The following is a 19647-nucleotide window of genomic DNA, read 5'->3' as shown; positions in this document are numbered from 1 at the left end:
TTTCCCCGGTTTTTTTTTCCCCGGAATTTGCGGGGTCTCGGAAAAAAAATGTTCGATCCGTATGTGCGCTCTATAGAAAATTTGCGAAATACTGTGCGAATCAAGAGAGAGCAGACATTTTTTGATTATTTTCAGAAAATTTTCGGTATTTTTCAATATTTCAGTTTCCTCCAATAATTTTCTTTTTTTTCAGCGCATGGATGAGAAAGCAACACAATCAGCGTTGGAGCTTTCGCAGAAAGCCATTTATTACGATCAGGTACAATTTTATAGCCTAATTCTCAAATTATGCGAAAAGCAATAGCAATAATATCTGATATTTCGAAATTCAAAGGTATGATTCAGGGCAAAAAGTATGAAGAGGCAATATTCTGCTACACTGAAGCTGGAAATCAACTTTTGAAACTGGTTCAAGGGAAAAAATGTTTATCCATTTTTCGCAAAAACGTTATGGAATGTATCAATAGAGCTGAATTTTTGAAGTCTAATATCCAGGATTTGCAACTACAGGTAGGAAAAAACAAATTTTCGGTTCAATTGTCATTCTTGATTTGCAGTACCCGCCTTCAAGAGATGATATCCTTCATAATGTTGATTTTTTGATGATAAAAGCTTCAGTGTTTCAAAGCTGTGAAGACCAACTGGATGAATCAAGAGAAATATATGAATCTGTAGTTGAGCAATGTCTCGGTGCCTCTAAGAATCGTGCACTCCCACAAGAAACGTTAAAAAGGTTGAGAGTCACAGCAGAAGGAGCTTTGAAATGTATAGAAGATCTGGTCACTCTGAAAAAGAAGGTTACTGAAGTCGAACTACTGTTCCCAGAAGTTCCCGTCGACGGTAAGACATCATCTTTGGACTGATGCGATTCTCCTATTCACAGATCTCTCCAAATTGAACATTTCCGAACATTCGACACCGTCACCTTCCACAAATCACCAGCCGTTTAAAACAACCCGTCAAGTTCCGGTACCTCCTTCACCTTCTAACTCTCAAAAGTTCACAAAAGAGGAGCTTGATGTGCTCTCAACAACCTCAAACATCAATGGTAAACTCTACGTTCCGTTTCATAGTTACGATAAAGTGAATGAATTCAAAGGACAGAATGGTAAATTCACCGATCCAGATGGACATATTGGCTTGACTCAAAAACAAAGACTGAAGTTGAAGGTGAACCGTTAGCAAAGTTGAATACCTGATGTCAAATTTTTCAGGGATGGAAACGTGTCAGTGATCTATTCGAGCACCCAACCATCATTTCTTCTATTGACTGTAATACCATCAAACAGACCGTCATTTCTGATTGTTCTTTCATTTCTTCACTATCTATTGCAGCTCTTTACGAGAAGCGTTTCAAAAAGCAACTTGTTACAAGGTATCTTTTAAATTAGATAATCAGTCTTAAATTCTCTCTTCAGCATCATTTATCCACAAGATGCACACGGAAAACCAATTTACAACCCAGCAGGAAAGTACATGATCAAATTTCACATCAACGGTGTTTGGAGAAAGGTAGTTATTGATGACTATTTTCCTGTTGATGAAAATAATCGCATGATGTGTTCCCAAACTGAAAATAAAGGAGAGCTTTGGGTGTCTCTCCTCGAGAAAGCATACATGAAGGTTATGGGTGGATATGATTTTCCTGGATCTAATTCGGTAAGGATAATTTGGGTGTCTTGATATTTAGAAGTTGGAATATTTCAGAACATTGACCTAAATGCATTAACCGGATGGATACCAGAAAGAATCGAATTGAACGAATCCAATAAAGCTGATCCTGACGCTATATTCCGAAAACTGTTCGACAGATTCCATCGCGGGGATTGCTTGATTACCTTGGCTACTGGTAAAATGACGGAAGAAATGCAAAAACGCTCTGGACTAGTGGAAACGCATGCTTATGCAGTCATCGATATACGAAGTGTTGAGGTGCAGTTATTAATGTGAGGTATCAATAAATGTTCATTTTCAGAACAAAAGACTATTGAAGGTGAAAAATCCATGGACGCACTCTCGTTGGAAGGGCAACTTCTCCGAAAAAGACAAGTTAAATTGGACTACCAAAATGAAGAGCTCATTGGTATATGATCCAGAAGTAGCAGCAACGAAAGATGATGGGATCTTCTGGATTGATTACGAATCTGTTCGACACTTCTTCGACGTCATTTATGTGAACTGGAACGCCGATTTGTTCCCATTCACATCTGTTTATCATGCAACTTGGAAACAAGACACTGGTCCAGTAAGAGATGTCTATACCGTCGGTGATAATCCTCAATACAAGTTAACTGTGAAACTGAATGAGAAGACTACAGCTGCTGCTGTTTGGATTCTATTGACTCGTCATATTACGGCTATCGATGACTTTGCAGTCAACAAAGAATTTATCACTTTGATCGTTTATGAAACTGGTCAAAAAATTTATATTCCCAGTAAGCATAGTCAATTGAATCACAGAAGTTTAAGACATACTATTTCCAGCCAATCCTCGTCCAATTTCTGATGGTGTTCGAATTAACAGTCCTCTTTATCTATGCCAGCTGCTTGATACGAAACCGGGCATCAATAATTATACACTAGTAGTTGCTCAATATGAAAAGACAAACACAATCAATTATTCCCTTCGTGTATTCTCCACTACGGATATCATCTTGGAACCTGTAAAATTGCCGTATACAATCACAAAAACTACACGTGGTAACTGGGATGGCTCTGAAAAGTGAGTTGTAACATATAATCAATTTCTGACAGCGAACAATTCATCTTCAGGCACCCTGTTATGAAGCTCGTTCTCCATTCGAAGACAGATGATAATTCTCTGTTTATGGAGCTGAAAGCTCCAAAACAATTTTGTGTCAATTTGGAAATGAAACAGCATTCTTCGGACCGTACCATTTTTCTCGAGACGAAAAGTACTGGAGCTTATCGTCCAGGGTATACTGTGCTCACCGTTGATAAAGTTCCAGCGGGAACTTACTATGTGAAAGCTGCTACATACACTGTAGGAATTCATCGATAATTTCAGAAATAAATGATCTATTTTCAGGCTGGCGAGAAAGGTCCATACATTCTACGCGTTGATTCGACTTGCAAGTTTGATTTCGATCCAGTAAAATTGTAATTATGGAAGCAAACCTATTGTCTTTTTCCCCCATTGTCTTTTTTCATCATAGCGAATCTTGTTTAACTTTCGGGTATACTTTGTCAATCGGTTAATATCTTTTTTATAAAGCATTTTGTAAAGTAATTCATTGCTGTCCAGTTTCTGTCTCAACTGTTTGAAAACAGTCGAATACCTTCGAGACCATGTTAAAGATTAACATTCTGCTGCAAATGAATCATCTTTAAAAATTCGTTATGTTTCAGATGAGTCTCAATCCGATGATTGCCAAGCATAAGCCGAATGGTAACATTCAATGCTTGGTATGTAATGCCGAGGTCAAACCCAAAATTTGGACTGCTCACGTGAACGGAAAGAAGCACAGAGAAAGCATCGAAAAGTTGAAATCCAGTGCTCAGAAGCGTGGAAAAGAAGTGGGACAGAGTAGTTCAGGTGAACCACCGAACAAAAGGCAAAAAGAAATTCCTAAACAAGGTCCAACCTCACTTCCAACTGACTTTTTTGATGAAGAAGATAGGTAGGTAGTCTGATTGAATTGGATCTCATTGAAACCGTTTTATATTTCAGCACCCCATTCCGAAAAGAAGAGTTCAAGTCAGCTGTTAGTAGTCACACCGGGAATCTAATTGAAGGCGTTCCTGCTGGGTTTTTTGATGACAAGCGTTTGGATGGAAATGTTAAAGAAACCCGTGAAAGAAATGCGGAATTGGACGCTGAGTACGAACGATGGAAAGAGGAAATAGGAGAAGAGCAAATGGATCAGGATGCGAAGGCAGAAGAGCATGAAGCAGCTGTACAAAGGGAACTTGAACTAGAAAGAATTGATGAGCAAATGGCGGCTCTCAAAAAGCTGAATAGTATGGAAATTCAGAAAGAGAAGCGGATTAATCAGGCAAAAGAACGACGTTTGAAACAAGAAGCACCAGAAGATGACTCGGATGACGACGAGGAAATTGATCTCGATGCTCTCGATTGGCGAGCCAAGAATATATTCTCTTAAAACATTAACTTTAAATTATTTTTATCAAGTAAATATTTTGAAATGGTTTCCGTTGTTCACATCATAAATGATTTTAGCAAACTAGCGGAAGATTTCAGCAAATGAAACTCCGGAAAGGATCTAATAAAATACTCATTAGCTCGAAGATCATTTGCTATAGTCTCACTTGCTAGAATATTGCCTCGTATTTCCGTAAGAGCCCCTGCGGAACCCGGGAAATGTCGGTACATCTAGAAGACCCTTCACGTTTTTAAACAATCAACTATTTATATTAACCGAATTGAAATTGAAATACCTATCGAATATCTAAGCTCAACAACAAAAATCGCCGAAAGTAGTGAAAAAATCTAACGAGTCAATAGTACAGTTAAAAATCCAGCAACAATGGCAGTCACGAACATTCCAGCCATGTATTGTTTAGCTTCGTTCGCTTCTTTTGCTCGTTTTTCTCTCATCATTTGCTCGAAGGTTGGAATTGGATACCGAGCCTGCTGAGCTGCTTGTTCCCGTTCTACCTGCCGTCGAAGTTCTTCCATTTCTCGTTGCGCAGCTCTACCATCTTTGTACATCGAACCATGCTAAAATAACCTATATTACATTAAAAATGATAACATGATTATCGGAAACGAACCTTTTCCTGAGCAGCTTCATATTCACTCTTGAATACCCGTTTTTTGAACCCACCGAATTCTGCATAGAATTCATTAGGCATATCGAAATGCGAATGATATTGTGGTCTTCGCCTTGTGCTCCGTTGAAAATGTTCGAAATCTTTATAATCAATGTCAATATCAGTGTACTGCTTGGTGGCTGATCGTCGACGATAACGATTGCTAAAAGAAGCATCGCCAGGCATGGGTGATGTTGTGATCCTCGTCGTATCATAGGCTTTTCGTTTATCCTCAGAACTCAGTACTTCGTATGCCATTGCAACCTAGAAGCTGTCCCTTCGTTAGATATTTCTAAAAATGTTTACCTGATGAAACTTTTTTGCAGCATCTTCCTTATTTTCTGGATTGGTATCTGGATGGTGTTGTTTCGACAGTTTATAGTACGCTGATTTAATTTCTTTTTGTGTTGCTGATTGGGCAAGTCCCAGAACTTTATAATGATCTTGTTGACTGCTACATGGAAGAGATCCGAATAAACTTCGTCTCTGAATTCCCACCGCCAATCGCAGCATATTAAAGCTGTAATGCACATTGCACTTGAAAATCTAGAAACCCCCTCTAGAAAGAAGAACCGAATGTTCTGATCGAATAAAGTCAAAATGGTAGTTGAACCAAACATAGCTTATTGAAAATTCTAGTCTGCTTTTTACTCTTATTCTTCATCTATTTAATTAGTTGTTTTCTGTGCATGCAATATAAAACTAACAAATTATGAGGATAATAATGGAGGTAGAATACAAGAACAATTGAAATGGCACCAGAAAATGAAAATGTTATCTAACCGGGGAATAAAAATCTCGTATGGGTATATGGCAAGTGTTAGAAACTTGAAAAATGTTTGAGCAAAGTAACCCAAAATCAGTGTCTATTCATCAACCTTCTCGAGAACGATTGCTGAACGGCACGGGATATAGACCTGTAGACGATGGCGTCTTCCGGCATAACCATCATCGGAAGTGTGGAAAACAGTGCCATTGTCCACACGGCTGTGTCCTCCAAACTGGGCATCATCTGAGTTCAAAGCAATGCGGTATCTGAAAAATTCATTGAATGAATTCGTGGATATAGCAAGATTTCCCTACTTTCCCGCGGTGTTGACACCGATCGAGTAATCAGCAAAGCTCTTGTTCGGGTGAAGATTCATCACGAACACCAAACCTCCTCTTTCGAATACAACAACTTTGTCGCCATCGTGCTTCCAAGATGTGTAGGCGTATCCCTTATGAAGGAATCCGGTACGTTCTTCGAGAAGCATCATTTCTCGATCCCAATTGTTCAAGAACTTGTAGCGAAGGTAATCGGCGTCAACGAGGTTGAACTGACGACGTGCATAATGGAACGATTCTCCGTTTCCAACACGAGGGAAATCAAGCCATTCAGGGTGACCGAATTCGTTTCCTATAAAGTTGAGCCAAGCTTCGCCTCCTGAAAAGCATTAGTGTTATATGATTCAAAATTGTTGATGGATACGGTACCTAATCCGATTGTAATAAGCCGGATAAGCTTGTGAAGTGCCAAACCTCTGTCAATAATTGGTGTGAGTGGTGAGTCAGTTGACATAAAGTCATACATTTCCTTGTCCATCAACCAAAATGCAATAGTTTTGTCTCCAACCAAAGCTTGATCATGAGACTCGGCGTAGGCAACGTGCTTTTCTGCGTAACGTCTGTTCTCCAGATTGAAAACGATATCTTCGATTTTCCAATCTTCATCCGAAGTATGCTTCAGAATCTTGATCCACATATCTGGGAGAGCCATTGCCAAGCGGTAATCGAATCCCTGACCACCTTCTTCAACAGGACGACAGATGCCTGGCATTCCGGAAACTTCTTCAGCGATTGTCACCATGAATGGATATTTCTTATGAAGGAAGTCGTTGGCCAGCATCAGATAGACAAGTGAGTCGGTGTCGGCATTCAATCCGAAGTACATGGGATATCCGCCACAGAACGAGTCGTCTGGAAAGATGTGATGTTATTAAAAGTATGAAATTATAGAACTAACTCATTCCATGTGAGTGATAGATCATCGAGGTAACTCCATCAAAGCGGAATCCATCGAAACCGTATTCTTCTACCCACCAACGAACGTTCGAGAGCAAGAATCGGAGGGTCTCAATTCTGAAGGTTTGGAAGTGTTTTCAATTTAAGTTTGCGTCTTGCTTACTGAGTGTAGTCAAACAGTCTCGAGTCCCAAAGATTGTGGAAACCACGAGCATTATCATGGAAATATCCACCATTTGATCCATCCCATTGATTGAGACCGTCTTCGACGTTTTTGGAAGCATGAGAGTGCACAACATCGAGAAGCATGAAAATTCCCATCGAATGCGCCTTATCGACCAGATATTTCAGGTCTTCAGGTGTTCCGCATCGACTGGACACAGCGAAGAAATTCGAAACTTGATAACCAAAAGAGGCATAATAAACATGCTCCATGACAGCCATCAACTGAATAGTATTGTATCCCTGGTGTTTGATGCGAGGCAGGACTTCGTCGGCAAATGCACGATAAGTGTTGATTTTTCCTTCGTGGCTGCTGATTCCAACATGTGCTTCATAGATTCTGAGCGACGCTGGACGGGCTGGACGTGCCTCTTTCATCTGATATTTTTCGGATGGATTCCAAAAATTCTGATGATAGATAACTGTTTCTTTGGGATTCGGGCAAGTCACATAAGTAGCCCATGGACTCAGTTTGAAGTAAGTTTGACCGTGACGCGAGACTGCAATTTTGATGACCGAATTATGTGGAATAGCACATGATCCATCAGCATTCGCGGGGACTGTGACACTCCATTTTCCATGCTCTTCTTTGGTATAAACATTGGCGTCTTGATCCCAATTATCTAGAATAAGAGATAATTACAAAAAAACGTCAGATTAGCGCAATTAATACTTACTGAAATCTCCAATGAGAGCCAGTTTTTCAGCTGCAGGAGCCCATTCAAGTCCTTTCACAGAATTGTCCGGTTGCACGTTCAAACCAAATTGCTTGTATGATGAGGTGAATGCCTCCATGCCTCCACATTCCTCAATGCGACGCTGATAATCAAGGAAAACTCCATATCTGCGCGAAATTTCGTCTTGAAAATCATGCAAATATGGGTCAACTTTCAGCAGCTCATCTATTTTCGGTGGACGAGTGTTGGACATGGTTTTCAGTCTGGAAAAAATTGGCAAACTATTTAATAACAAAATTTAAAGTACAAAACAATCGTTCTCTAAATGACGGTATGAGGGCTTTAACCCTGTTTTAAAAAGAAAAAGAGGATGTTTTCTGAAGCCGTAGTTGTTCATTTTACAAGCCTTAAAGGGAAAACGAGGAAAACGGGGAAACTGAACTGAATAATAAGGGTCCAAGTATTAAGAGAAAAAAGTGTATGACAGAAATGGTGAGATACGAAGCAAAAATATGAGAATTAGATCAGTATAAGAGGGATTCACAAAAAATGGAACATTGGGAAACCGTGGTGGTGAGGACTAGTAGTAGATGTCAATGCAATCAGCGTCTTCGAGACCCAAATCTTTGCATGTCTGAGAGTTTTCACAATACTCATCGTCGAACATTGCCTTCATCTTGCTGAGAGATGGAATGCTAGCATCGCCAGCTAGTGATTCGATCACTTTTTTCATGATATCCTCGACAGTCGTTTCTTCTGTGACAGAGAGATGAATTGGTTTCTTCCGATTCTTCATTTGGACTTTAATCGATATTGCGTCAGACACTGTTTCTATGGTTATCACTTTTGGAGAGATGACATTGGAGGGTCTTTCTTTCTCTTCCCGTATCGCGTCAAATTCTGGAAGAGGAACTTGAAACGGAACGATTCCGAGTTCGTGTGGTGTTACATCGCCGATTCTATTGCCGTTGTACATGAGATGAACCTCGTTAAAGTGGCACATCCATTTGAGAGAGAGCTCCTTCCGAACTTCGGCGAAGGTCGAATGTATGTCCATATCGCGGCAATTTCTCTTGCTGATCCGGGATTCGCAATCATTGATGACCACTCTCACAGTTGTTGACTCTTTCTGCGTAGAACTCTGAAAGTTGATGTTGACATATTTAATATCGGAATATAGCAATGTTTGAATCAAGTTCTACATATGTCATTCAACAGCTCACCGTATCTGCCTTATCAATACAAATATCTTCTGTTTCTATCTGCTTCTCTGGTTCTAGGAACGCTCCAACCTTCTCCATTGTTTTCGTGAGATAGTCATTCGTTGTGCCTTGAACATGCAACACTGAATGTTTTGAGTTCGTAAGTTCCCTGCGATACTCTGTAAGAAGTAAGAATTATGATTCACCACAATTTCACTTTTCCAACCTTCTTCGAGATTGTCCAGTTTATCAGTCATAACTTCATCGTGATTTCTAACTTCCTCGAAAATTGAGTCGTCATCAGAATCACCATTCGGCTCATAACTCCGCATTTTTTTGTTGGGTTCTGTTTTTTTCACAGGAAAGTCATCGTCTGAATCACTTTCGTACACTGCGACCGGTTTCCGCTTCTTTTGAATAGCAGCTCTGCGACTTTCGAGATAATCGTCGTATGTATTATCATCCGAATCACTCATCCTTCGTTAACCTCCTGGAAAAAGTTTTACTAGATATTGAGGTGGAAAAAAAACAGAATTCATGAGAAAATTTTCGGTCTCATAACGGGGTAATTGGTAGATTTGAGGGTTAACGGACAAAGAAGAGATACGAATGTCAAAATTTTTCTGAATGAAGAACATTCTTTTGAAATTCGATCTACAGTATTACCGTAGCACTTCAAAGGAAAGTTTCTTCGGAAAGATGGGTTCTGACACGATATGTAACAGGTGTACTGTAATGGCGCGTTCAACGTTGATTTCCAGGAGTATTGTCGAATTAAAAAAGTGACACCTGTCAATTTGAAAACTTTTGCTTTTTTTGATCTACGAAAAAGTGCGGCAAAAACGTAATATTTCAGAATTTCGTCTCGTTCGAGCTACTTTCGTGTTTAATTTTAGCTTTTTGCTTAAAAATAGATTCTAGAGATGCTAGCGATCATTTTTATATCAAGAAATCAAACTTTTGTACAGAAAATCCCACTAAATTCCCATGAATAAATTTGTTATCTACAGTATCCGTTCTCGCGCCGCCCCCTCGTAAATCGACACGAGCGCCGTCTCCTAGATTTTCAGGTGTCACTTTTTTAATCCGACAATAATTTCCTGGAAAAACGCTGTCCAAAGCTGCCATTGTTTTCCAGAGGCCTCCGCTTCGAGACCCGCCGTAAATCGACATGAATCAACAGGAAGAACACAGTCAAAACGAGTGATACGGTAGTTTACTGTTGCTGTAAATCTGGAAAACAATCGCAGCTTTGGACAGCGTTTTTCCAGGAAATTACTTCTGGAAATCAACTTTGAACGCGGCATAAAACAAAACTTCAGAATTACTGCAGAAATCTCCTGAATAAAATTTTTCTGTGAATTTCTGGTCCGTTGCATCAGAAATACAGCGGACCCGTGCGTTTTTAATGAACTTAAAAATGAAACTGCAAATAGAAAATGCTAGATAATAATATAGAACTGATTGATCAGAATAAGAGATCAGAAATTGTCAAACAACCCAAAATATTATGGGAAAAAGATGAAACAACATTGTTGTTTGTTTGCATCTTCTCGCGAGAAAAAAACGCGCCAACGTCGAGTAATGCGCCAAGAAACCAACGGCGAAAAAAACTTTTTCGCACAAGAGATTTTGACCTCGTTTTTAAATTTTAAATTCAATTTTGACATGTCTTGCACTCTTAATTAAAGATTATTGTTTTAAAAAAATGTCGTGACAGATTTTTCCAGATCTCACTCGCGATGGTTGTCCAGAATCCCACCGCAATCAGCGCCGGAATTCGCAAACCTGCCCAAAAACAGGATAAAGCTCAGAAGAAACCTCAAAAAAAGATTTGGGTTGTTAAACTGCAACGTATTCCGTTTGGATTCTTCGAAAGAGAGCTGCTCGGTTATTTCCGTCAGTTTGGAAACGTTCTGAGAATCCGTGTCGCCAGAAGCCGAAAGGTAAGCTTTGAATTAAATGACCTTTATAAAAGTGAAATTTAAGACTGGAAATCATAAAGGTTGGGCTTATGTCGGATTTGATAACAAAGCTGTTGCTGAAATCGCCGCTGAATCAATGAATGGATATTTGATGTTTGAACAACGCCTCCGTTGCAAAGTAACTGAATATTTTTAAACACCAAATAACGATTTTTTCAGGTCATGAAGCCAGCTCTCATTCCGAAATCAATGCTGAAAGGATCCCTTCTTGTTATGCGTCCATCATATTTGGGTCTCGCAAAGAAGGATGCGATTGCTAGAAACAGGTGCACTACCAAGAATGATTCGGAGAATACTAAGAGACGTGTGAGCAACCTCAAAAAGACGATTGTCAAATTGCAAAATATGGGTATCGATTATGACTTCTCTGCGGCTGGAGTTAAGAAAACACTACCGAAGAATTCCGAGGACAATGACATTCAGGTCATCGGATCAGCAAAGACTAACTTTCCAAAGAAAACTACATCAAAAGTCATCGAGCCATCCACTCCTAAAGTTAATACCCCGAAGGCAGTGGCACCGAAAATCACTCCAAAAGTCGCAACTCCAAAATCGGAGACGCCAAAACGAAAAGCCGTCGAAGCTGTCACTCCAGTTGCAGCAGCGAAGAAAGTGGTGATCAAAACTCCTCAAACGGATAAAATCAAAAAAGTGGCGGAGAAACCTGTCTTCTCTCCAAAAACCCGTGCTGCAAAGGCTGCAGCTCTCGGTACTCCAGTTGCCAAATCTACTCTCTCCAAGGTGAGATAGTGAACGATTCCTGAATCTAATTAGGAAAATTACAGACAATTATGAAATCCGTTGCGGCAAGCGCTCGTCCAGCCGCTGTTGAGAAGAAGACCATCACTAAAGGTCGCGGAAAGAAGAAGAGTTTGTGAACATCTTATCAATTTGTTGTTTTTGTTACAGTATTTCTGTTGTGTTTTGATTTATTTTTATTCATTTCCATTGTTGATCTTTCAATAAAAAACAAGTATCAATTATTTAGTGATTCAGATATTAATAGGAACTGGGTATTTTCCAGTCAGACACGCTGTGCAGTGTCCCGGCGAGAAGTTTGTAGTTCGTTCTATTCCTTTCTGCACCGACTGAAACCGTATTCTGTTGGGTTTATATTGAACTTAAATATTTAGTTACCGAAACCAAACCGTCGACAGAAAGGTACCGAACAGAATCAGCTCCAACGTATTCGCAAATTTCAGGAATGCTTTTTTGAGCAGCTATCAATTCTTGACTTGTCGGAATATTGATTCCCATAAAACAAGGAAATTTGACAGGAGGCGAAGCGATTCTTAGGTGTACCTGAAAATCAGAATTTTCAAATAAATTTATAAGAGCTATCAGAAAACACACCTCTTTCGCTCCAGCATCTCTCAACATCTTCACCAATGTTCTCATAGTGTTTCCACGTACAATCGAGTCATCCACCAAAACGATTCTCTGATTCTGAACCTTCTTCTTCAACACACCTACAAAAGTCGTTCTCTAAACACTTCATTTTTTTGAAATTATTTACCGAATTTAATTTTTATAGCATTTTGTCTCATCTCATCGTTTGGTTGGATAAATGATCTACCAACGTAGGAATTCCGATGCAAAACTGGTTCATAGGTGATACCTGACTGCGATGCATATCCAATCGCAGCACTCAAAGAAGAATCTGGAACATTTCCAACGATGTCTGCTTCTATATCATCCTCTAGTGCCATGGTTTTGCCACATTCTTCTCGAACAGTTTGAACTTGTTGTCCTTCTATTTCGGAATCATTCCGTGCAAAGTATACATATTCAAAAATGCACATTGCCAGAGGTGTATTTGGCTTCATCTGGAAAGATTAAATTCGATTTTCAACCCGAAACTATAGTTGGGTGAATTCAATTACCATACCTGCCATACAGACTTAATTCCATCAGCGGACAGTTCCACTATTTCACCAGGTCTCACTTCAAAATCAAGTTTAGCATTTGCAGGTAATGCACAAGATTCAGAAGATGCGATGTAGGCTTGTGGGCTTCCGTCTTTTGAAATTACAGTACCAACACAGAGCGGACGATTTCCAAAAGGGTCACGAATTGCATAAAGCCTATCAAATGTCATAACAAGAAGGGAATAAGACATGTTCAAAGCGGACATCGTAACAGCCAATTCCTTAAAAGATCAAGAATGATAAGATAGCCGATGAGTTAGTCTTACCCGAGTAATATCTCCAATATCCTGTCCATATTTGCACTTAACATTCAAAGCAATCGCCTTAGCAATCATTTGAGCAATGAGTTCAGAATCAGTGTCCGTTGATAGTCCAACGCCTTCATGAAGAACTTCTGTTCTTTTTTGTTTCGCATCGACTAACTCTCCGTTATGAGCAATTGCAACTGTCCCCATTGCAGTATAAACTACAAATGGTTGAACACAATTGATGCCTGATTTCTTTTTTCCTGCTGTCGAGTATCTGTTATGTCCAATTATAATAGACTGGCCATCCATTTTCGAAATATTGTCTTCAGTGATGACATCTCGAACGAGTCCGTGTCCTTTTATGATTTCTACATGGTCTCTAGTAACTCCGTCGGATCCAACCAATCCAGATGATTCTGTACCTCTGAAAATTATACGGTGGCGCTTAATTACCCGGACTAAAGTTTGTAGTTTTTTTAGGAGCTCAAAATTCAAATAATTCATCAGTAAACGGATCAAGTGTTTGATCAATTTTGAGCTGAGTTATCGCTTGACAATCATAACAATACCTAGACTTGAGACTTCGCTTCGAAAATTTCAGTAGCTTTGAATCAAATTTCAAATTATATTTCTACCGATTTTCGTGCTTCCAAGAAACTTATGCCTAAAGATATACCCAATTTTATCAGCTGGGGTAATTGTGTTCCATCCTGTACAATAACATTATTCTAACTTACAATTAGATGATAACGAAATTATAAAAAGGACGGTCAAACGTTTCCGTTTATTACGAATTTGGATATAAATAAGAAAATGTCCTAATGGAGAACCAACGCCATCGAACTAATGCACTGCGTCAGTATTGCAATCGCGTTCCCAGAACATCACACAAAGCAGCGATGCCGCAGACATGTCAACCACACTAGGCGCAATGAAAGAAAGAGGGAGAGTAGCCTCGCGGTGAACACTGTTCTCTTTCATTTGTGGGTCGCGAGTTCAAACTCGCCTACGCGTCTTTTCATCCAATTGTCAATGTGTAATCCAATGTTGATGATTCAGCGAATTCATTCAGACGCAATACTGACAACTTCTCCATTGACATCTAGTCAGACTAAACTGGCTTGGATACAATTAGGAAGTTTACATTTTTTCAAATATTCTACAGGGTCTACGAATTTCTTCACCGAAAATATAAACCCTGTTCCTTTTGAATTTCGCGAAAAAAAAAGTCAAACCTGTGTTGGAGAGAGGCAAGCCCATTAGCAGCAAGAATATTCAGATTGTCACATTTTCCAGCCGCAACAATTCCGAATATTCCACACATTTTGGAAATAAGCGGTGATCGTCTTGAATAGAAAACAGTTGCCTAACAATGTACATGTTTTTATCTTTTTTGAATGTTGATAGGAATGTCAGTCGTCGATCGTAAAAAGTAGAATCGTCCTCTTTCCACCTAATTCTCTGTTTTTACCTTTCATCTTTATTTTTTCATGGAAAAGTTCACTTCTGTCACTTGTGAAGTCTGAAGAGTTTTCGAACTTTTTGCTGATAAGAAAGAATCACATGGCTTCTGATTAAAGTTTGATATTGCAGTTTTTATTATGGGGGGAGACCCAAATAAAATCCTGACGTAGATGGATAAACATAACAACGAAAGTTGAAAATTTATATTCAAAAATGTTTTGTTCAACTGTGTTGCGACTCAATGATTTTACAATTTTATTGAAAGAACACCGTAAACATTTTCTCTCAGAAGGTAACCTTATACTTGCACTTTGAGCTCAATTATATCACTTCTTGTAAGAGATATCAAAAATCTGTCAGCTGATAAAGTGTTGGTGATATTATTGCAAGCATTTTATTTGTTGACAAAATTTCGATATCTCTTACAGGAAGTGAAATAATTGAGTTCAAAGTGCATGTATAGGATGGCCTTCTATTACAAAGTTTACCGCATTTTTCTTCCAGACTGAGTGAGAATCTGGAAGTTCGAAAAGTTAACCGTGTCTCCGTTGGAGAATAGTCATACTGAAACAAAAAAGAATTAATGAATATTTCCAATGAAATAAATTATGTTTTTGGTTTCAGAATTCTTGCTTCACTTTTCTCAGAATCTTTCTTCGGAGTTCCATCCCAGGACACCACAAACATTGCTTCTTATTGTTATTTTCATGTCTCAAACACCAATTTTCGAAATACGTTGAGCAACTTAACTTGGTTTTTTTTCTTCCAGTTGACTTCTGTCAAAAATAGCCGTTTTCATATTGTGTGTGTGCATTGTTTTATGTTTGAACAACAAGAGAGTGTGTAGGACATTGAGACGCAGAGACTCCTGGATCGTCGCGAAAATGAGCGCCTCTTACTTTTTTGTTACTGGCTAAACTTATCACTTTTACAAAAAAAATTGGGATATCCTTGGATATTGAAAGTGGAGCTTGGTAGTTTGAGAGTTACTCGACAGGATCATGCCAGGACTACAAGAGAACAAGGTAAGCTCTGAGATATTTTTCAAAACTGAATCATTTTTAAATATTATGCTGGTATGCAAAATCGGAGCGGTGGAAGAGAAATGCCGGGGACCGTAGCCGAAGGTCCCACACCGGCAACTACCGTAACCTAACAATAGTTTTATTTTCGGATTTATTATTCCGATTCTCATGCGTTTTCCGTCAATGTTCAATGCCAAAACGTTTTTATTTTCTGACCTGCTTGGGGGAAATTAACAGAAAACTTGCCGAAACACAGTTAAAAACGAGAAAGTAAATCCGGAAAAGAAAACTATTACGGTAGTTGTTGTTGTAGGAGCTTCGGATACGGAAAACGGCGTTTTTCTTCCAGAACTCCGATTTTTAAACCAGATTTATATATAACAAGTAGTGATTTTCAAAAGTTTTAATTGTGGGAAAAATATTCAGAAAGTGTTAATATTTCTGTTATATTTGTTGAAAAAACACGTTGCTCCCAAAAACTTAACGGTCCATCTTTTGGGAGATTCAAAAGATTCACGTGGCTCACGAAAATTTTTGAAATTTCAGTACTTTGATGTGAAAATTAAAACTTTGAAATTCACTACTTGTTATATACTAACTGAATCATTTACTTAATCATTTTCAAATATTAAATATTACTGAATCATTTTCAAATAATCTTTATTTTTTGAGAAAATAATCTCACAAATTATGAGACATTCTGAATGACTCACCACACTTATTTAAGTTATTTGTTCAAGAAAATGTTCAAATCGGAAATTGTTTATTATGTTCAAACTCATGAGCAATTATTTTTAGATATTGCTCTGTTGCTCCAATATTGTCTAGAAAGAAAAGAAAAATCATTTTTAGCTCCTCGTATCTTTCTTGTTTTTCACCAGAAAGAGTTTGTGTAAAGTGTGAGATCCTCGAGATCTCATCTCTCTTTTCTCTCTGTTTTCAATTTTCTTTTCTCATTTTTTTCAATCAATTTCAGCCTCCAATGCCTATCGGATCAGCCAGTGACACTATCAGAAAATTCAATGCAGTTGCACAGGCAAATGAAGAAACATTGAAAAAGTTGAATTTTTGGTTTGAGAAAAGTTTTCGAAAAGTTTATTTTCAGAAATCCATATTCTGATACTTATAAAATACAGCAGTTTGATACTAAAAACTATGGAAGACCACCTCCTGGAAGTAAAACTGAAGCTAGAGGAGTAAAGGTAAACAAAATTAGCTTTTTGAGCTTTTTCAATATTATTCTGGTACAAAAAAATCGGAGCTGTGGAAGAGGAACGCTGGTGGCCGTGAGTTTTCACAAAGACAACTACCGTAATATAATAATAATATTTTTATTTTTCGTATTTTTTTTCTCGACTTCGTGCGTTTTCAGTCAACTTTTTCACTATTAAAAACTTTTATTTTCCGACTTGTTTGGGGTTACGGTAGTTGTAATTGGGGAACCCTTCGGGCACAGCCACCGGAACTTCTACAGTTCCGATTTTGAATAATGAGTTAATATCTTATTTTCTAGGCAGGAGTTCATGTCTGTCGAGAAATTTTATTTCTGTGTGAGACGATCGATCAGAATGCAGAAGGCGAAGAACCACACAAATGGGTAAAATTCGGGAAGCTTTTCAATATTTATTCGTTCTATTCGGATAAGGTGAGATTCGGAATTATCTGGAAAGTTCGGATTGAAGAATTTTTCCAGCTAGTAGGAATGCTGATTCGAGCCAGAAAATACGGACTTGTCCACTTCGAAGGAGAAATGCTTTATCAAAGACAAGACGATGAAAAAGTGATAACAATGTTGATGGCTCTTCAAGAGATTCGAGAAAGTTTATCAGCTTCTGGAGACCCGGCAAACTGTATTCAAATCCGACGAAGTTCTGCTCCAGCTCCTTTTGTTCCTCCAGAAGTCAAAGAGAAACCAAGACTTCGTCCAATTCGAAGTGATTCTGTTACATCTTCAAAAGCGTGAGTTTCCAAACTCCTTTGATTCCAAAATTGAATTTAAAGATTTCAGAAAGTTCGAGGCTCCATCTTCAATCAACACAGAATCAGATCCTCTTCCAGTTCTAGGAAAACCTAAAAAGCCGTGGACTCCTAAGGATACATCAAAAGCTCCAGTGTTCTGCACCTATTAACTTTGAAGTAATCTTTGTTTCTTTTCTGTTGATTGAGCAGTTCTTGTCACAATTTTAATAAATCCGGTTATGTTAAAAAACTCAAACTTGATTAAATAGTTATCAAACTTTATTGAAAACTTAGAATGAATAATGTTGACGTCATCCGATTTACTATAGTATATTCACTTTGCTTAGAGAGTCCCTTAACCTTCTTTCTTGTTCTTTTTCTCCATCGTTCAGACTAAATATCCTATTTTTTACATTTACTCTCATTTGCATCCTTACACTTGAGTAATTGTTTTTGAAAACACTCGTGTAACTTGAGATCCATCTTCTATACCAAAAGTGTGTCGGCGTAGTCTCTTGCTCATACAAATCATGATGATTGGAGATCTGAATATTTGACACATCTAGTTTTCTTTCATTATCGCACTTACCCAACATTCAAAAAATCGTAGGACAGAAGAGCATATCCAAAAACAGCACTTGTTGTGAAAAGATAGGAGAAGAAAGCGAACAAAATCTTAATTCCTCACTTATTAAATTTAATTTTTTTGTTCTTACTTGGAAAACAGCTAGAACAATAAAACTCATCGAAATATAAGCTGTTGCCAAAGATAGAGTTCTTTCAACACTTCGAATTCTTTTCGGGAGCATAATTAGAGTGTAGAATGTTACGGAAGTACACACGATAGTGGATACAAGAGCTATAATGATAAAAACTAGTTGAAAACGAGATTGGCTAGCCTGAAATATAATTTTTTGTTGATTTTTCAAATTATTAGTAAGATAGTTACCCACGAAACCTTCTTGATGTATTCCATATAAAATCCTCCAAAAGTTGGTTGCATGTAAACTCTAGATATCATCAGATTCCAGTCGATTGAAAACGGAATAAGAAAAATAGGAATCAATATCCACTTCATTGGTTTTTTCCAGATTTTTCCATATTTCATTGGCCACAAAACACAGGACATTCGGCTCTAGTATGAAATTCTGGTCCTTAAAAAAAATTCTGGTCCTTAGAAAAAATTCTGGTCCTTAAAAAAAATTCTGGTCCTTAAAAAAAATTCTGGTCCTTAAAAAATTCTGGTCCTTAAAAAAAAATTCTGGTCCTTAAAAAAAATTCTGGTCCTTAAAGAAAGATGTGGGTATTTGAATAGCTTTCATGTTTTTGTTTGAAAATTTGGTTAGATTGAAACGTTTATTTATTCCAATCATGTTTTCAATAGTTTTGATGTTTTAAAAATAATTTTTTTTGTAATTTTGATTTTTATTCAGAAGAAGGTATAAGACTAAAAGGTGTGGCATATAAGAATTAGAGAGGATAAATAGTTCAGAACACAAAAAAAAAGAATATCGGTTGCAACAAGATGATCTTATCCGCGTCCTTTGAACTTCCTTCGGCCGGTGAAAGTGGATTTTAGAGTAGTGGTTGTGAATCTTGGAGTAATGGTAGTCGATCTTGGAGTGGTGGTAGTGGGCCGCCCGCGTCTTCTTCTATCATTCCGAGTCTTCTGAGTGGTGATGGTTGTTTGTCTCGTTTCAGGGGCAGACGTCGTCCGTTTCGTACGAGGTTCTGTCGTGGTTCGTCTCGACTGATGGGAAGTTGTTCGTCTTGTTCTCATGGTGGTCGTGGTCCTCATGGTTGCTGTGGTTGTGATGGTGGTTGTAGGATCAGCTTTTCGACTTTGTGTCTTCTTCCGAGGTTTTCGAGTTTTGGTCGTCGTTTGCCTTGGTGTAGTTGACGAAATTGGTCTGTTGGTTTTGATAATCATTTCTGGCTTAGAAGAGGTGGTGGTTCTCATTGTAGAAGCGGTAGAAGAACTTCGACGTTCGTTTCTATTTCGATTCAAACGAGCAGCCATTGTGGTTTGTCTTGTTGAAAATGTAAAGGCGCGATTGTTTCTTTCATTTCGTTGTTTGGGAGCAAATGAAACTCTATCAGAATCGAACTGTTTTCTTTTTCTGAAGATTTTCGTGGTCG

At 38.3% G+C, this 19647-nt stretch overlaps 12 protein-coding genes across 12 annotated transcripts; 6 read left to right on the top strand and 6 right to left on the bottom strand.

Moving 5' to 3' along the window:
* Positions 1-196: 196 nt before the first annotated feature.
* Positions 197-3124, top strand: Cbr-clp-2 (the record flags this gene model as incomplete). The annotated part of the gene is made up of 11 exons (XM_002642022.1): positions 197-259; positions 346-510; positions 558-840; positions 884-1170; positions 1215-1375; positions 1419-1659; positions 1708-1932; positions 1976-2435; positions 2485-2722; positions 2773-3004; positions 3050-3124. The coding sequence occupies 11 exons, from the start codon at positions 197-199 to the stop codon at positions 3122-3124; spliced, it is 2430 nt and encodes an 809-aa protein (XP_002642068.1).
* A 245-nt stretch (positions 3125-3369) lies between these two features.
* Cbr-sel-13 lies at positions 3370-4124 on the top strand (the record flags this gene model as incomplete). Its single annotated transcript, XM_002642023.1, has 2 exons — positions 3370-3641; positions 3692-4124. The coding sequence occupies 2 exons, from the start codon at positions 3370-3372 to the stop codon at positions 4122-4124; spliced, it is 705 nt and encodes a 234-aa protein (XP_002642069.1).
* Positions 4125-4471: 347 nt separating this feature from the next.
* Cbr-dnj-18 lies at positions 4472-5307 on the bottom strand (the record flags this gene model as incomplete). Its single annotated transcript, XM_002642024.1, has 3 exons — positions 4472-4702; positions 4756-5058; positions 5101-5307. The coding sequence occupies 3 exons, from the start codon at positions 5305-5307 to the stop codon at positions 4472-4474; spliced, it is 741 nt and encodes a 246-aa protein (XP_002642070.1).
* Positions 5308-5660: 353 nt separating this feature from the next.
* Positions 5661-7950, bottom strand: CBG18010 (the record flags this gene model as incomplete). Its single annotated transcript, XM_002642025.1, has 6 exons — positions 5661-5829; positions 5878-6220; positions 6271-6753; positions 6800-6915; positions 6962-7643; positions 7698-7950. 6 exons carry the CDS (start codon positions 7948-7950, stop codon positions 5661-5663), a joined length of 2046 nt encoding a protein of 681 aa, XP_002642071.1.
* A 327-nt stretch (positions 7951-8277) lies between these two features.
* CBG18011 lies at positions 8278-9375 on the bottom strand (the record flags this gene model as incomplete). The annotated part of the gene is made up of 3 exons (XM_002642026.1): positions 8278-8838; positions 8921-9078; positions 9126-9375. The coding sequence occupies 3 exons, from the start codon at positions 9373-9375 to the stop codon at positions 8278-8280; spliced, it is 969 nt and encodes a 322-aa protein (XP_002642072.1).
* Positions 9376-10641: 1266 nt separating this feature from the next.
* CBG18012 lies at positions 10642-11762 on the top strand (the record flags this gene model as incomplete). The annotated part of the gene is made up of 4 exons (XM_002642027.1): positions 10642-10845; positions 10889-11002; positions 11044-11625; positions 11670-11762. 4 exons carry the CDS (start codon positions 10642-10644, stop codon positions 11760-11762), a joined length of 993 nt encoding a protein of 330 aa, XP_002642073.1.
* A 114-nt stretch (positions 11763-11876) lies between these two features.
* Positions 11877-14384, bottom strand: CBG18013 (the record flags this gene model as incomplete). Its single annotated transcript, XM_002642028.1, has 7 exons — positions 11877-11972; positions 12022-12186; positions 12238-12353; positions 12401-12710; positions 12773-13033; positions 13079-13484; positions 14296-14384. The coding sequence occupies 7 exons, from the start codon at positions 14382-14384 to the stop codon at positions 11877-11879; spliced, it is 1443 nt and encodes a 480-aa protein (XP_002642074.1).
* A 748-nt stretch (positions 14385-15132) lies between these two features.
* CBG25963 lies at positions 15133-15264 on the top strand (the record flags this gene model as incomplete). Its single annotated transcript, XM_045243962.1, has 1 exon — positions 15133-15264. One exon carries the CDS (start codon positions 15133-15135, stop codon positions 15262-15264), a length of 132 nt encoding a protein of 43 aa, XP_045100052.1.
* Positions 15265-15525: 261 nt separating this feature from the next.
* On the top strand, positions 15526-15823 carry CBG25964 (the record flags this gene model as incomplete). The annotated part of the gene is made up of 2 exons (XM_045243961.1): positions 15526-15549; positions 15617-15823. 2 exons carry the CDS (start codon positions 15526-15528, stop codon positions 15821-15823), a joined length of 231 nt encoding a protein of 76 aa, XP_045100053.1.
* Positions 15824-16531: 708 nt separating this feature from the next.
* On the top strand, positions 16532-17678 carry Cbr-tag-243 (the record flags this gene model as incomplete). Its single annotated transcript, XM_002642029.1, has 5 exons — positions 16532-16608; positions 16655-16751; positions 17063-17194; positions 17243-17508; positions 17558-17678. 5 exons carry the CDS (start codon positions 16532-16534, stop codon positions 17676-17678), a joined length of 693 nt encoding a protein of 230 aa, XP_002642075.1.
* Positions 17679-18192: 514 nt separating this feature from the next.
* CBG18015 lies at positions 18193-18484 on the bottom strand (the record flags this gene model as incomplete). Its single annotated transcript, XM_002642030.2, has 3 exons — positions 18193-18195; positions 18225-18407; positions 18458-18484. The coding sequence occupies 3 exons, from the start codon at positions 18482-18484 to the stop codon at positions 18193-18195; spliced, it is 213 nt and encodes a 70-aa protein (XP_002642076.2).
* A 555-nt stretch (positions 18485-19039) lies between these two features.
* CBG18016 lies at positions 19040-19528 on the bottom strand (the record flags this gene model as incomplete). Its single annotated transcript, XM_002642031.1, has 1 exon — positions 19040-19528. One exon carries the CDS (start codon positions 19526-19528, stop codon positions 19040-19042), a length of 489 nt encoding a protein of 162 aa, XP_002642077.1.
* Between the last annotated feature and the right edge of the window lie 119 nt (positions 19529-19647).

The sequence above is a fragment of the Caenorhabditis briggsae genome, assembly GCF_000004555.2.
Source record: "Caenorhabditis briggsae complete genome, chrIII, whole genome shotgun sequence".
In the NCBI taxonomy this organism is placed as follows: Eukaryota; Metazoa; Nematoda; class Chromadorea; order Rhabditida; family Rhabditidae; genus Caenorhabditis; species Caenorhabditis briggsae.
The sequence above is the reverse complement of the archived record's forward strand: the minus strand, read 5'-3'. Positions and strand labels throughout refer to the sequence as shown.